The following is a 17,009-nucleotide window of genomic DNA, read 5'->3' as shown; positions in this document are numbered from 1 at the left end:
CAGCCCCTCCCCTTTTGTAAAATAGCCAATAGCGTTTCGTTTATATCACAGCTTGACCAGAGCTATTGAGCTCTAACCGTTTCTCCTCATATCTCCTCCATATTTCTTTAAAATATACACTGCACTCTGTGCAGAATTCAAATGGGTCCGATACGTTTTATGGTTTGCGGCAACTCGCGCATATTATGATTCGCTCTGTGCTATCATCGTGTGACACTAACGTGAAACCAGATTTAATTCGCCCCAAAAATTCAAATGGGTCCGATACGTTTTATGGTTTGCGGCAATTCGCGCATATTATGATCCGCTCTGTGCTATCATCGTGTGACACTAACGTGAAACCAGATTTAATTCGCCCCGAAAATATTTACACTGTCTGAATCGTTCCCTATCCCTATATAGTGCACTATGTGCCATTCACTGTGTAAAATCGTAATTGTGTGAACAAGTGACCGATTTTAGCAGCTTCAGCGTCTATGCATAATGTAGGGGGCGGGACGCTTCAGACTCTAGTGAGCATTTGATTGGACAGAAAATCTGATGAGAAGCTGAAGTGCAGAGTGATGTCATCAAAATCATTGATCCATATTGGCGGAAGTAAGTTTTGAATGCATATCATCTAAATGCGAATTGTGTCATTGTTTTGGAGCACACTATAGCTTAGAGATAACATTATGGCTAACATATTCATACTAAAAGCCAAAAAAACATATAAATATTTGATTTCATGGGGACTTGAATGCAAGGTTGAATGCAATGAAAACCGAGTATTTTGTGTCATTAGCAAGTCGTCTACCCCTAAACACTGTGGTCATAGTATTTAATTCGACGTAAATGTAGGCTAATTATTAGAATGAGCCCTCCTACATATACAGCCCCCCACCCTCTCTCTCTCTCTCTCTCTCTCTCTCTCTCTCTCTCTCTCACTCTCACACACACACGCGCACTCATATCACCGCGAGTGCTGTGAAGACATGATTCAAACATTCACACTCTGGATTTCTCTAGTAAGCTATTCCACCAGCTGACCAGCTGTAATTCCTGAGGGAAAATCGCCTTCTCCGTCTTTGTAATTCCCATGTTCCTCGATCGTATTATTCAGGTAAATGTCTTCTTCTGCTATACTATATTTAAACAAATTAAAAATAGGCTAAATTTGGTTTTGTTGCAGCTTCTTATGGCTTATTATGCAGCGCTGCTTGCACCTTAATAGGCTATTACAGTCGTCGAGCTTTGAAGACTTAAAATATTGCAGAGCAACTTGAGTTTTGTCTGCCATTACTTTATTTGGATTGTTCAGTTATTTCACTCCACAGTCCCAGTCTGTCCCCATATATATATAGGGCTCATGGGCACTCTCAGAGATCTTCAGTTCGCACTTCAGTTGAAGATTGAGGAGTTACGGCAAAGAGATGCTCTTATCGACGAGCTGGAGCTTGAACTGGACACTAAAGATGATCTGATACGACGCCTTCAGGGGGAGCTCGACCGTCTGCGCCTCTCCGCTCCAGGCATCTCTGCCACTGCTGGTACTGAAAGACGTTTTATTTTTTAAATGTCTTTTAAGCTATAGGCTAAGTCAGAAATACATTTTGACTAGATATTTTTTTTTTCGGATTTTTTTTTTAAAATATACGTTTTTACATAAATTATTAAAAAACAATAAGAAACATTATAAATAATAATAATAAAACATATTTGTAAAAAAATCTGTGTTATACTGTATCTGTATCTATAATCTGTGGAATACTCCACTGATGTTCAGCAATGTGGCTGATGCAAATTAAACTGTTTTCACGCTCTGACCACATCCATTTTCACACGCAATGAAAAATCGAGAAGCAAATGGGACACTGACATAGACAGACAAGACAGAGCAGGTTATTTTTATTTGAAACAGAGTCTCAGCTTTCAAATTTTATTACGAAATTCAAACAATAAAAAACGTTTTGGCGCCCAAGCGGGACGTGAACCGATCATCTCTTCCTCTTACTACTTGTTAATAGTAAATTAACACGAATGAACATCAGAAGGTATGTTGAAAGATACAGTGCAACTTAAAGAAATGTATCATATCTCATGTAATCGCTCAATCAGGGTTTCAACCGTGGAAAGAGGTCAATAATACAGCTTGTAAACACAATGTTACATTTACCTCAGAAAAGCCATTTGATAACCATAGGATGTTATCTAGAAAAAAGAGTATTTTGCTAAATATATGCACTGTATTATGTATTTATTATATTTTGAATCATATCATTTAAAATATTATAACGCTATTATTATAAAAAAGCATAAAGACCCCCTGTGGTGAAAATCAAGTCTATCTGTCTATGTGGTGTGTTTTTAATATGCTTTAAGACAAACCATGAGCAAATTCACAAGTCAACACTATTAAGTATCTTCTCCTTAAAACTGCAGTGAACCAAAGACATTCTCAAGTCTCAAGATAAGCCAGGTTATCCCGGTATATTTTTCTGTTGGTATGAAAAACCGTGTACATTTAGCAATATAGCGGGTGAATTATGTATATGATGTATATTACGATGTTATGATGAACTATGCCTTTCTCTACTGATGTTCTGAGTTGTTTAAAGCGTTTATAAGGCTGGTTTTTAGAAGGCGCTCTTTGACTCTGAGATGGCGAACGGGAACATGGTTTGTGTAACATTAGCATCACATTATTAGCTTGATAACGTAGTCAAGCAAAAGGCTAATCATATCAATTACCGTTATCTGTCCGGTGTTGTATAGCGCGATACATTAAACACATTACCATTCTGATACATCGACTTGTAGACGAGCCTGTATAATTCACTCTTCCACTTCTTCTGAATCAGTTTTTTGTTCAAACATTAAACAGTATGGCTGAATTCAGTGTGCAGCGTTTACTACAGTAAAGTTGACCGAGTATATCTCTGAGATGGTGTGAGTGAGTGGAGGCGTTGCTAATATAAGGGTTTAGAGTTACATACAAGCTATTTTAAGGCATTAAGAATTGTTTTTTTTTTTAGGAAAAAACGTTTAAATATGTAATTTATGTCGGTGATTGGTTGGAACACTATTTGTTTTGGTTTTGAGTGGTTGGTGAAACCAGTTGTTTTTGTGTGCAGATTTCAGAGCCTAGGCTGCCTACAGAGACGCGTTTTTTTGACGGCATGCTTATGGGGCGGGCAGCTAGCGGATCGTTAGGAAAGATTAGATGAATGTGATAAAAAAAAATTGGGGCCTGAAATCACTGATACAACCTTTAAGAGGTACAATTATTGACTACAGGGGTACTTTAATGTTAACAGCATTACTTGAGAGATTTTTTCCTTAATTGAGAAAAATTAACATGTAGCTACTGTAGCTACCTTATATTGAATATTCGGACATCGATATTGAATCAAGATCGGAATCAAAACACAAGCTTATTAATTTAAATCGTGAAATTTGGGTCAAGCACTAATAAAAACAGTAGCCAGTTAGTGTACAATGTAAACATGTGACATGTTGTCTCTAAATTTAATGAAATTCTGTTTAGTTACCAAATAATCAACTAATAGCAGGCGTCACTACTCACTACTAAGGGGAGTAAAGCTATCTTTACATCCATCTTGTATGAAAATTTTGTGATATCACAAAAAAAAAAATTTCATTCAAATGAGTTTTTTTTTTTTTTTTTACCCGATAAGAAGACATGCGCATAAACTACAATACATTTACCAAATTACTCATTATTGATGCAAAAAAAAAAAAAAAAAAACTCGTGACTTTTCCTCAACAGAGGATGTGATTGGATAACTGGACTAACCAGGGAACCCGTTTTATTGCACAGCATATCAAATGTTGTTTTTTTTCACTCTGAAATGCCTGAGCCAAAACCTGTCATCAAAGTGGCTGGGTATAATTACCTGCCAGTCCCAGAAGCGTCTCACACCATTGCACTCCCAAACACCAGGTATCCACCACAGAACGCAAGATAACATGACAGTGTTTACTGGCTTTCGTCTGCAGATATGGGGAGAAATTTCAAGTGTAATGCCAGTATTTCCTGACCTTTGTCTAACTGACACATTTTTTCCTATCTCTCGCTTTTAATTAAATCAAATACACTGCTGAACAATAACCACTAATTTGTATTCTGTAATATTATTTCTTATATGACAATTTTATGACTGTTTATGTACTACAAAAACTTCTGCATTGAGTCATCATGGATTTTATACAATGCAAAAAAAAAAAAATAGCTATCAGAGAATTAGGCAGAAAACATGTTTTATAGTTTCTATACTGTAATAAAGGCTGTGTTCAACTTCATCAAGTGGGCGAGGGAGTTTATTTGGACAGACCCTCGACCCCTCGATTTTGACAGAGGGAGTGAGTCTACTCAATATACACTTCAGGCAGATCCACAGACCACAATGCAACATGATTGCGATGTCGCTGTCAGGGTTATGTTCTGTCTTGTATTAGTTTTGATGATGTTCAGTTGCTGTTTTTCTTTGACACAGTTTTCCCATGTGTTTTATTTGATTCATCCTATTCACCTGTCCCTCAATAATTAATTTGTTAGCTCTTTTGTTTGCCCTTGTGTATTTCAGCCCTCAGTTTCTGTTAGTTCTTTATCCTGGATTGTTTCATGTCAATGTGTACGTGGTTGTGTTTCCTCTGAGTTGTTCTTCTATTTATTATTTTGATTCATGGTTTAAATAACTATTTTGCATATCTCCTTCGTCGGTCGTTTAATTACAGCCATCCACCGTGACAGGATCCAGGACCTACAAAGACTCAGTGCATGGATCTGGCTGACAGAAGAAGACAGGCTGAGGACAATCTTCTGTACACCATCTGTCAAACGGTCGACCTCTAGAGCGTTATGTGGAGGAGTTTTTGGAATATTCCCATCTGGTGAGCAGGAGCGATTCTACGCTCAATGCCTGCTTTTGGATGGGACTGGATGATGATTTATTTTAAATTCTTGCTCCCGGTGAATGTTATACACCCTTAGTTCGGTGGTTCTCAAACCTGTCCTGGAGTACCACCAGCCTTGCACAATTTGTTTGTCTCCCTATATCTGACACACCCCTTTTAGGTCTAGCAGTCTCTACTGATGAGTCAGGTGTGATAGATGAGGGAGACATCCAAAATTAGCAGGGCTGGTGGTACTCCAGGACAGGTTTGAGAACCACTGCCTTATTTGATTATATTAATTACGTCCTCTGGCTAAATGGTTCGGATTTCATTGTGTCATCATTTCATGATGAAGTTAAAGGACAATACAAATCCTCATCCAGTCCCATCCAGAGAGCGTTTGGGTGCTCCAGCTCACCCCGAACCTGTGACCCAATCCTCAACATCGGAACCATCTCATTCATTCCTCCAGTCTTCCCTCGAGCCCGGAAGATGGTTTCGAACAGCGTTGACCTGGTAGCAAATGTCCTGCGTTTATTCCCATCCAGGTGGCTCTGAAGAAATCTTCCCCTCTCTGGTCCACATCCAAGAGTTCACTCCTAAGTCCATTCCAGTGGGGGAAATTCCTGAGTCAGTTCTGGTGACTGAAATTCCACAGTCCTCTCCAGTGGGAGAAATCAGCGAGTCCGTTCCAGTGAAAGAAATTCCCGAGTCTGTTCCAGTCAGTGAATTTCCAGAGTTTGCTTTTGAAAGTGAAGTCCCTGAGCCTGCTCTCGACAGGGAAATTCCAGAGCGTAGCCCAAAGAGTGCACTGTCCATAATGGCTCTGTCATTATGTGTCTGGGCCACACACATCCACTCCGCCTGCTCCCGCTCTTCTGTAGTACATCTGGATTACATTCATACTACACACATTCGTACTATATAGAATGTACTTTTTTTGTGATTGTGTAGTAATACTTATTCAAAATAAGTACCTACACAAGACAGTATGTGACTTTGGAAACAGCCCTAGTCTGCTACCTATGGCAATAGAAGAGAAATCCTGTAAAAGTCATATGTTATTACTTCTACGTGTCCGTTTTGAAGTTTCTGGGAGAGAGCGCCCTCTGGCTTCCAGTATGAATGAAACATACTTTACATGAGAGTTTAGCGCTCCATAATGTTCACATTGCTTCAATTTGGATAATTAAACATCAGATCATGCATAGACTATCTCGTCTCTTTGAATTTGAATCTTGCCCAAAGAAAAGAAAACACACTTGGCCAAAGAAAAGTACAGCGGATGAATTTGCGTTTTATTAAAAGTGCAGGGGGCATGTCATATTCTATGCTCCTATTGCATGCTTAGCAGTATATTTTTAAATAATTTCATTAGCAAATTTTTGCTGTCATAATCTTTCATCAAAATGCTAGAAACTTACCCCTGTGATATTACTCACTTTACCTTCTACCATATGAAAGGCCACAACTTACTTTCTTCTGTGGATAAAAAAAGATATTTAGAATTTTATTTTACCATATATTTGCAGTCAGTGAGTTCCAAAATTTTTTAGTTGCCAACATTCTTCAAAATATCTTTTATATTCCACAATTATTATTATTATTTTTTGTACAATCTCTTACGGGAATGGATGGTGTGAACTTCTCTGCCCTGTTTCCACCTGGTGTTAAGATGCATTTTCAGTGCTCCGATCACAACTGGTCAGCCAAGACGTACTGTTTCCACCTATTAAAATGCATGTCTTCTGTGAGCACTTCTGATTGAATTTCTTTGTGACACTCCCCTCTTATTTTGTCCCTCTACATCACTTTCTAGGTAGCAAGGATTTATTGTACAAACACTATTGACTGAACAAACCCATGTTACGTGGATTAAGTGTGATCAGAAAGGAAGCAACTGAAAAGGATAAAGAAAGCAGCTGCAATTTCGTCTGTAATCCATGTGTTTTGCTACAATGCAGCAAAGTTTGAATTGCATAATGTTTTGGTGCGCTTTCTTACAGCACGTCCCACAATGATTATGCATTAGGTCAGTAGGCGAAGCGTAGGTGGCCTTTTGTTAAATACACTACAAAAGCAATTCGGTTGAATGTGTTTTCAAATAGCTCTGGAAATGGTCGAAAGTGGACAAGCTCAAAATGTTTTATGCCCCGTTTTCACCTGTATTTAGGTGAAAGTCGTACGACGTCAACTTGCTATCAGATAAATGACAATGCATCAGGGCCTTTGTTTTAATTTGCATTGGTGGTTGCTGAATCACTTCGTATTTGCATATAGATCAACTTTGCGAACTCTAGCAGCTCAGCATAGTCATAAAATTCATTGAAGCCCCTCCATACTGCCAGTGACTGTTTTTTTTATAGGTTACATAGCGATGTAATGGTTGGTCCTTAGGAGACTTTTCTAATTCTGGTTTCCTTAGTAATAGTTGTGAACATTACTGTGGCTAAGTTGTCGTTCCATATGGCCATGTCTCATCTAAGAGTGCAAACACTGGACTGTATGGTTCCACACACATACACACATTTTTAATTGTTACTGGCATTTGAAGTTTATGTTAATTGAGTTTTAAATTAAGTAATATTCTAAACTTTTATAAAGTACAACCTTCTGAATACCAATAGACATAAAGTCAGGGATGAAAGAAGAATACATTAGTGCAACCATAATAGTCTATGAAAAAGCAAACATTTTTATATGCAGTATACTGTACATCAACACACTGCTCAGAGTTCAGATGTAATTACCCAGTCTTTTTTTATCTTATAAAAACACCTTATTACCGGTATTCATCTTTACTCTCTTTTCATTTGCATTTAGGTCAACAACGTGCTTCTTCCCTGAGAGTGAGGAGAAAAGCTCTGGTTACAGATTCAGTAACCATGGAGCCAAAACTAGTCTTACAAAACCCGCCAATCAGTCATAGCAAGAGTGAAGAGTAAGAACCGTCCTAACATTTTAACACATACTCATGTCTCCTAGTGCTAGATTTCTCCTAGTGCTAGATTTCCCCAGTGTAACTTTGTGTCTATCTATCTTTATTTCTTTCAGGTCAAAGAGGCTGATAGAATCGGCTTTAGCAGAAAATGAGTGCATGAAATATCTAGACAGGGATCAGATGCTGTGTTTGGTGGATTCTGCCTATCCCATCACGCTCAAACAGGGTGTGTGTTTTGTCCAGGAAGGGGATAATGGAACCCAGGCATACATTATTGAAGGTGAGAAAGAGTGCAAGAATGCAAGAGTTGTTCTCACCTCATAATCCCTCTCAAAATGGTAGATGTTTTCTTTGGACTCATACTGCATGTTGATTTGTGAGCATGTCTGAACATTCACAGATCCCAGTGCTTACATGGTTATCTTATAACCTATTGCTCAAAAGTCACTCATTATTAGCCGAGGTCTAGTCATGCCTCCAGGCATATTCTGAATTATTTATTTCTTTATGGATTGCAGTGAGATGTGCTTATGTTATGGTACTTTTCATCTTTTTCTTTAAGCTCCTAGTTACCCTTCATCTCTCTTACCAAAGCGACTTTACAAATATAATAATCACTTTGGCCACAGCCTGAAGTGTCTAGTCTAGGACAACTCAAGGTATTGCACACCGAACAGTACTTTCTCAGTTTATGGCCAGCAATATTGTTATGTTAAAGGACATTATAGAATTAAGATACTATGTTATGATTGTACTGTACAATTATAAATACAATTGTGTCTGAGTCTGCAGTCTGAACACTTTCCCTCAGGGCGTATGTTAACTGAATTAATTGAGAATCTCACCCACCTGAGATTCTCATTAATTGAGAATCAGCCACGCAGCTGATTTCTGTAAGTGAATGTAAAACTAAATGTATCTTGCATCACAGGGTGAAGTCAGTATGTACATTAATGACGATTTGAGACAAATATAATGAAAATTTTATATACAACTATGTAAATAGCGTTCTGTGGTGCGGCAGGATTTTGAACAGGGTCCTGAGCTGTAGCTGGGCGTCACAGACACCGAATGGTGCTGCCGGTGTGTGTACACTCATAGAAAATAATGTGTTCGAATTTTAAAGATGTGGAGTGGTACGACGCAGCGCTGCGCTTCTCGTCCGTTGTGCGACCCCCTTTAAACGTTTAGTAAAGTTAAATGTTTCCTTCTCCAGCAATAACAGACTCCCTTCAAAAGCTGATATACGTGACTATATTGTGATGAAATACACTGCACAAATGGTTAAAAACAGATTAAAATGGTCAGGGACCTTGTTTAATTTAACCTTTCATAAGCTTAGTGTCACCGTTTCTCCCTGCCTTGTTTGTCGTCATGGTCACTGATTTGATTTCGTCATTGTGTTCAGGTGTGTGCGTGTCATTATATCCCCTACTTAGGTTCAGTTCAATTGAAGTGTTTTGGTCGGGTCTCGTCTCTGTGTAGTTGTGTTTTGGATGTTCAGTGTTGGAGTTTCCTCGTTGGAATTAAAGCATGTTATTCATGTGTTGAGTCTCTCCCACACAACCCGTGACAGAAGACCTGACCCAAAACTAGCCTCTGCCCGTTTCTTCGCGTTGGCCTCAACACTGCCACTCTAGCGCAGTTGTCCGGGGAACCTCATCGAGGGAGCTTCGCCGACTTTGGGGACTGTTAGCTGGTATCCTGCGGTTCATCCTTCCCCATTGATGACGTCACCAGCCCCACTTCAAACCCAGCCAGGATCCATCGGTTGGAAGAAAACAGTTTGAGCCCACCGCAGACGTCGAGTCCTTCTCCGCCGCAAGCCCAATCCATCGGGGGGCGCCTCTATACGTTGAAGTGGAACCTGTTCGTTGAATGGTGTTCTTCTCACCAGGAGAACCCCCGAACTTGCTCGATCAGAGCAGTGCTTTCCTTCCTGCAAGAAGGGCTGGAGCGAAGGCTGTCTCCCTCCACCCTTAAAGTTTATGTTGCCGCTATTGTCGCACATCACAATGCAGTTGATGGTAAATCGCTGGGAAAGCACGACTCGATCATCATGTTCCTGAGGGGGCGAGGAGATCAAATCCACCTCGCCCACTCTCTATACCCTCTTGGGATTTATCTCTGGTCCTTTCAACCTACAGAGACCACCCTTTGAGCCTTTGCAATCAGCAGAGTTACAAATTCTGTCCTGTAAGACAGTACTCCCGGTTGCATTGGCCTCCATCAAGAGGGTAGGGGACCTGCATGCATTTTTGGTCAACGAATCGTGCCTAGAATTCGGCCCAGCTAACTCGCACATGATCCTGAGACCCTTGGCCGTATATGTGCCCAAGGTTCCTAACACTCCCTTCCGGGACCAGGTGGTGAACCTGCAAGCGCTGCCCTCGGAGTTTGCGCTTTGCACCTATACGTGGACAGAACGCAAAGCCTCAGGACCTCAGACCAGCTCTTCGTTTGTTACGGAGGCCAGCTGCAGGGAAAGGCTGTCTCCCAGCAGAGGATGGCCCACTGAATAGTGGACGCCATCACCTAGGCTTACGAAGCCCAAGGCGTGCCTTGCCCGCTCGGGTTGAGAGCCTACTCCATTAGGAGTGTTGCTTCTTCCTGGGCACTGGCACACGGCGCCTCGCTGACAGATATCTGTAGAGCAGGGCTGGGCGACACCTAACACGTTCGCTAGGTTTTATAGCCTACGCGTTGAGCCGATTTCTTCCCATGTGCTCGCTTCAACCAGCCAGTAACACCGAAGTTCCCGCTCTCGTGTCGGCTTGCTGCGCCACTCCCCTCCACATGGAGCGGATACATGCGCTTTTTGCTCCAGTCGAGTTCCCGACCTAGGCAAACCCTGTTGAGTTCCTCTGCACACTTCAGCAGTCGGACGTGGCGGAGCGTCCGACACCAGGCCTAGTACTCATATGCTTGTGTAACCTGTGCTAGACTGGGTCCCATATGTTGTGATCCCTGCAGCGATCCCATATGTGTATTCTTCCACGATCAGCTCCCTGCAGTAAGCCTGTGTCTTTCCCTTGGCAGAGTCTGCTCTGCCGTCACTGTCCGGTGTAGTCTCCCCCTTCTCAGGCAGGAGCCACCCCAGTGACATTCCGTATGTTGTACTGCTCCTACCTGCCAGTCCATGTTGCATCCCTTCGGGCAGGATGTGGCTTCCGCAGCATCGCTCTCCTCTGGAAAGGCAAGCTTTCCCAGTGTTATCCAAGAGTTCCACTGTGTGGGTTATATTGGAACAACAGTTTGAACTCTCCCTGCGCAAAGCCTTCCGCCCCAGTCAGTAGGGGGTCTGAGAAGTTTGCTCAGGGCACTGGAAGTGGCAGCAACCGTGACGTTTTCCATAGGGGTCCCAATTACAATGGCAAGTCGACGTAATGTTGAACGTGACCGACTGAAAAGGAACGTCTCGGTTACGTCTCAGTTACGTATGTAATCCTCGTTCCCTGAAGGATCCTGTTCACTGACCATCGCTGTACAGCCGCCACAATCTCGGCTCCTCAGTGAAAAACAAAAGGTGCGTGCATCCGCTTCCGAGTTTACACGCAGATGCAGATCTTGCACGCCAATTTGCATTGGCTCGTTCTGTAGATACTCGAAGATAATAGAGCTCCCTGAAGTGATCCCGATTACGTCGGCACGTCAACGTCCTTCAGGGAACGAGGGTTAACGGAGACGTTATTTGACATGTAGTTGCAAAGATACTTATAAAGAATATCTAAAGTGGACTATTGAAATAAAGTGTAATATGCCAATGGTGCAAAATTCTGTAACAATTGATATTTATTTGCATGTACATTTAATTTGAATGATTTACATGCTGGACGAAGCTGCATTCTAATTATACATATCTGTTAGTCCAACTTCATTTAAAAAAAGACTTGTGCTTTATTCTGATTAAAATCAGAACAAGAACAAGCAGCAAAGAGTCAAATAGAATTCTTAAAGATACAGTATCAAAAATATCCTGTTTAATTCTAAAGATTTAAGAGAAGGTGCAAAATGGTCATAAAAATAAATTGTCATTGGTGTAAGACACATTGACTAACATTTCAAGTGGACTTCAGACAATAATTTGTTCTGTTCCTTTCTCTGACTGAGGCACAGTAATTAGTATGCACCCCCCATAGCATTTGCAGGACCAGGCAGGTAGAAAGAGAAGTGAGACTGACCTGCTTCTGGGAAGATAGAGCGAGAGAAAACATTCCTGCTGGTTATGTGAGGTGGAATGAGTTTTAAAATCTCAGTGTGTGTCTAAATACCCAGGTTGCAAGTAAAAAAAAAAAAAAAGGATGGAGAGCAGGAGAAGAAATCTATCACCATCCATTAAAGTGTTCATCAATACCTGTCCGTGAGCTGTGATAATCCCCATCCGTGATTTGTTAAGAAGTAGGGCAGTATTTGTCCTGATATGCCAGATTGTTTTGGCTCTGGGCTTCTCCGTGCCAAATCGGTGATGGGTCAGATTCAGATCATCAGTCTATGTGACAGGCATACTGTCACTCAACACCTGTCTCTCCCGGCAACCTTGAGGTGTGTTGTGCGTGTGTGTGTGTGTGTGTGTGTGTGTTTGTTAACAGAGGGAAAATTGGAGGTATCCAGGGCTGGCCAGAGGCTGCACATCATTGAGCCGGGGATGATGTTTGAAGAACTGGCCCTCATTCATAACCACACCTGCTCCACTACTATCACAGGTATTGACACATGTCTGCATTCACACACACACACACACACACACACACACACACACACACACACACACACACACACACACACACACACACACACACACACACACATTATTGTACATCTATCTTTATGAGGACATTCATTGACACAATGCAATCTCTAGCCGCTTACCCTAACCTTACCCATCACAACTAAGTGCCTAACCCGAACCCTTACCCTAAACCTACCCTTAACCTAATTATAACCTTATCCCTAAAACCAAGTCTTGACCCTCAAACAGGCCTTTAAAGGGGTCTCAGAAAGTGAGGACCAGCCAAAATGTCCTCACATTACTCTCTTTGTCCTCACTCCAATGGTCTAAAACTCAAACTGGTCCTCACAAAGATAGTTGTACACACACACACACACACACACACACACACTGTCACAGGTATTGACATATCTGTGACAGGTTCACTCACTCACTCACTCACACACACAGAGCTCAGAGGGCTTAATGGAGCCATTTGTCAATAAATGAGGCAGTTGTTGACATACAGTAGGAGTAAAGAGATATAAAATGATTGTTGATAGTATAGATCATATCATTTGGTTTTGGAATAATTTGATGATAAAGTTTTTAGTTCATACTGAGAAATCTGTCTTTTGATTACAGACTTTGGCGGTTTGGTCAAATCTGTTTAGGATCTCTTCTGAAACTCTTTAAAGTCACTATAAATTCAAAATGGATAATTCTTGCTGTTTTTTTTTTTTTTTTTTTTATGGAATGTTGCAGTATTTATTTAAATAATTTATCCATGCACGTCATTATAATTATTTATTTTAATATGTGCCCTTTTAATCTTTAATCAAAATAACTTCTCCCTCCTCCCTCTTGCAATGACCTCTCTTCTCTTATAATGTGTTAACTGGTGTGAGGGCGGGGCAACCTGTCACTCATATGAGATCCACCAATAGCAAACCACAACCATCCAATCAATTCCCTGTGAACAAATTCAAGTCCTGCCCTACATTTGTTCTTGTTCTAAAAGCTGTTTCAAACAAATATATGTCACAATAGGACAGAAAAGATGATCGCAACTTCCGTTTCATGTCAACTCTAAATTAGACAGTATGAGATTACTGAGGTTTTGGTCTTATTTTTCAGGAAAATAGATCTGAGAAGCAGAAGACTTGAAAAAAAGTCAATTTATTCATATTGATAAACAGTTGAGATAGTAAAGATCTCATTTGAAAATTATTTTGTAGAAAATGTACTCCTAAGTTGTTCATATAATGAGTGTAGTAGTACTACATATGTCATGTTTTCCCAGTTTAATCCCACTTGGGATGCTCTGAGTGTGTCTGGGTAATCAGAGTATTCCCACCATCCGCCATCTGAAGCTGTACTGAGAGATCAGGGGAATATGACATCAAAGGAAAAATCACATCAATTCTCAGCCTACAACACACCACACTAGAGTCCACAAAACATACTGCATATTGAATGGACAGATCTACAAAACCCACATGGTTGTGATTTTTATGTTGATCCTTCAAGTCTTATTACACTTGGTTTCTTTGGTAATTTTGGAAAATATGACCTCTTAATTTTAATACAAAATGCAGCTGTATCCTATGAATCCTGTTTCCACCTCAGAATAAAATTTAAAAAAGGTAATTGTAAGAAAAAAAGTCACATTGTGAAGCACAAAGTCACTTTTACCAGAAATAAAGTCACGAATGATTTAAAGTCACGTTGTGAAACACAAAGTCACACAATTGCAAGATGTCACTGCGAATATTTTTTTTATTTTTTTTTATTTTTTTTACATTAGTAGAAAATTTGTCATTTCTGTGTGTCTTTTTCCAACCCTGAAGAAGATATCTTTGTCAGGTAGATGAATTAATGTTCGTTCTTTGAGGTGTATCCCCCACAGCATGCTTTGATTTATGACTCTATCAACACCTCTTCTCTCTCTTATTTCACATACTCTCTTGAGCCCATTCTGAGCCATGCACGGGGACATCGGCTAGACCTATTAATTTTAATATAGCATAAAAAACAAGGAATAAGGTCTGAAAGAAAGAGAATGAGCTAAAAAGATGGATTGAAAGTGAATGGAGGATCCAATCAAGTCAGATAATTTTTTACCAGATCTTTCTTTTCTTCGACAGAGAATGTCAGACTTGATTGTGTGTCATTGTGTCATGTCCTTTTCCAATTCTGCATTTCTCTTTTATTTTCCCACTCTCAGTCTCTCTTTCTGAATTTTCAGGCTTTTTCCACCCTTCCACCCTATTTATTTCAAGACTCTGTTCAAGCTTTCCTCAACTCTTTTCTTCAGCTTTGTTCAGGTCTTGTGTTTGGTGACAGCCTGAAATTGCTTTCTTTTTTTTTCTCCTCTTTTTCTTTTTTGATCTTCGCTGTCTAACCTGATCTCTTCAAAGATAAACACAGTTTTCTCAATCAGGGAAGCTTGTTTCCGCCACAGAATAAAACAATTTAAAAGATAATTGCGACAATTCTCTCACAATTCTGACTTCATGTGTGATACAAACTCACAATGGCGAGAAATAAAGTCAGACCTGTGAGATATAAACTCGCAATTGCGAGAAATAAAGTCAATTGTGAGAAATAAAGTCAGAATTGCAAGATATAAAGTCAGAACTGCAAGATATAAACTCGCAATTTCGAGAAATAAAGTCAGAATTGTAGAAATAAAGTCAGAACTGTGAGATATAAACTCGCAATTGCGAGAAATAAAGTCAGAATTGTAGAAATAAAGTCAGAACTGTGAGATATAAACTCGTAATTGCGAAAAATAAAGTCAGAATTGTAGAAATAAAGTCAGAACTGTGAGATATAAACTCGCAATTGCGAGAAATAAAGTCAGAATTGTAGAAATAAAGTCAGAACTGTGAGATATAAACTCGCAATTGCGAAAAATAAAGTCAGAGTTACGAGTTATGTCCAATTCTTATGGGACATTTTTTTTTCTCAGAATTGTGACTTTATATCACACAATGCGGACTTAAAGAGTCAGAATTGTGAGATAAAAAGTCGCAATTACCTTTTTTATTTTTTATTCTGTGGTGGAAACAAGCATCCATAGTTTCCCAAAACCAACTATAGTCGCAAGTTCTGTCGATACCAGTAGACTTCAATGGAATTTGCAGCCATACTTGCAGCTAACGATGCTTTTGGGAAACGCACTCCTGACTGAATTGAATAAAAATGTTTTGAACAAGAAGTCAGGAACCAATGTTACAGTAGCGCAGAGGAGAGGCAAGGATCTAATTGCAGCAGTTTATTAACCAAACACATAAACCAAGATAATCCAAAGAGAAATGAATATGAAAATAATCCAAACAGGGACCAAATAAGCGCAACATCTTTACAAACATGTGCAAAGACAACAACCATCAAAAGACAACTGAAACACAGGGGTAGATATACACAGGATAACAAGAGACTAACAAGTTACAGGTGTGGGAAATGAATCACTATGGAGACTAACAAGGGTAACTATGGAAAAAAACATGGCAGCTGTGGAAACAAATGGCTGAATTCAGAACTGCATACTAGCATACCACTCATTCTACTTTTACCATATCTTGGTATGTGGTATGTTAGTACCCAGCAAGCAATAGCCGCCATTTCACCGTCTAGGTTAACTATAGACCCGATATAGTCCGGCTATGAGTAACCCACTTCTAGCCAAAATAACCTTGAATTTGGATACATGTCGTTTATGACAAAATAACTTGCGAGATTTATGATATTCCATCATGTAAGCAAAGTCAACAGTGATTACAAGGTGTTTGGTTTTGTTTCTTTGACATGTTATCTAATCGATGACTATTCTTGGGCAATGGTTAGACGTCTATTAAATTTTCACTGACAGCCCAAATTTTGCCTTGTTTTCGCCTAGACGTCAGGGCTGTGTTTGGACGGCTATTAGATGCTTTTAAAAATGCAAAATTGCTTGCGGGTATGTGGTTCCGAATTCAGCAAAAGACAAACAGGAGCTAAACACAGGAAGAAAAACAGCAGTACAAAAGGAACAGAACATGCAGTTCAAAATAAAAGTCCTTGAACACAAAGCAAAGGGGGAATTGTGGCATTGAACTAAGAGTGACAGAGCGAGTCATGCACTTTACTGAAAGGTGATAAAATCCATAAATTATAACTCCACTGCTATTATTATTAGTAGTAATGTAAAATCTAATAGCGATTGTTGCTTTACTCTGTAATGGTTTCTAGAATTTAAATGGATGCAACAATCGCATTTCAGTGTCTCACAGTCATATCTGTGTTTGTGATGTTTATTGCAGGTCAGTGCTGTATGTTTGGGTTCAATGCTTTTTCTCAAATTCTCAGCTATTCCACTGACATCTCGCAGATAAAAGGACAGGGATAAAAGAGACAGAGGTATCAGGAGAGAGCAGAGGAGACAGATTGCAGTATTTCTCTTCCTAATGGCGGCAAAGT

At 39.9% G+C, this 17,009-nt stretch overlaps 1 protein-coding gene across 1 annotated transcript in view; it reads left to right on the top strand.

The window, feature by feature from the left end:
* The first annotated feature begins 1,001 nt into the window (after positions 1-1,001).
* The window catches only part of prkg1l (protein kinase cGMP-dependent 1, like), a 38,959-nt gene continuing 22,951 nt past the window's right edge, over positions 1,002-17,009 (top strand). Inside the window, exons 1-5 of the mRNA XM_084389464.1 lie at positions 1,002-1,102; positions 1,323-1,529; positions 7,720-7,837; positions 7,951-8,117; positions 12,427-12,540. Coding sequence (XP_084245590.1) covers positions 1,349-1,529; positions 7,720-7,837; positions 7,951-8,117; positions 12,427-12,540 — 580 coding nt within the window. The 5' untranslated portion in view covers positions 1,002-1,102; positions 1,323-1,348. The remainder of the gene's footprint in view (positions 1,103-1,322; positions 1,530-7,719; positions 7,838-7,950; positions 8,118-12,426; positions 12,541-17,009) is intronic.

Source organism: Rutilus rutilus (genome assembly GCF_951802725.1).
Source record: "Rutilus rutilus genome assembly, chromosome: 19".
NCBI lineage: Eukaryota > Metazoa > Chordata > Actinopteri > Cypriniformes > Leuciscidae > Rutilus > Rutilus rutilus.
This window is presented reverse-complemented; position numbering and strand designations above follow the sequence as displayed.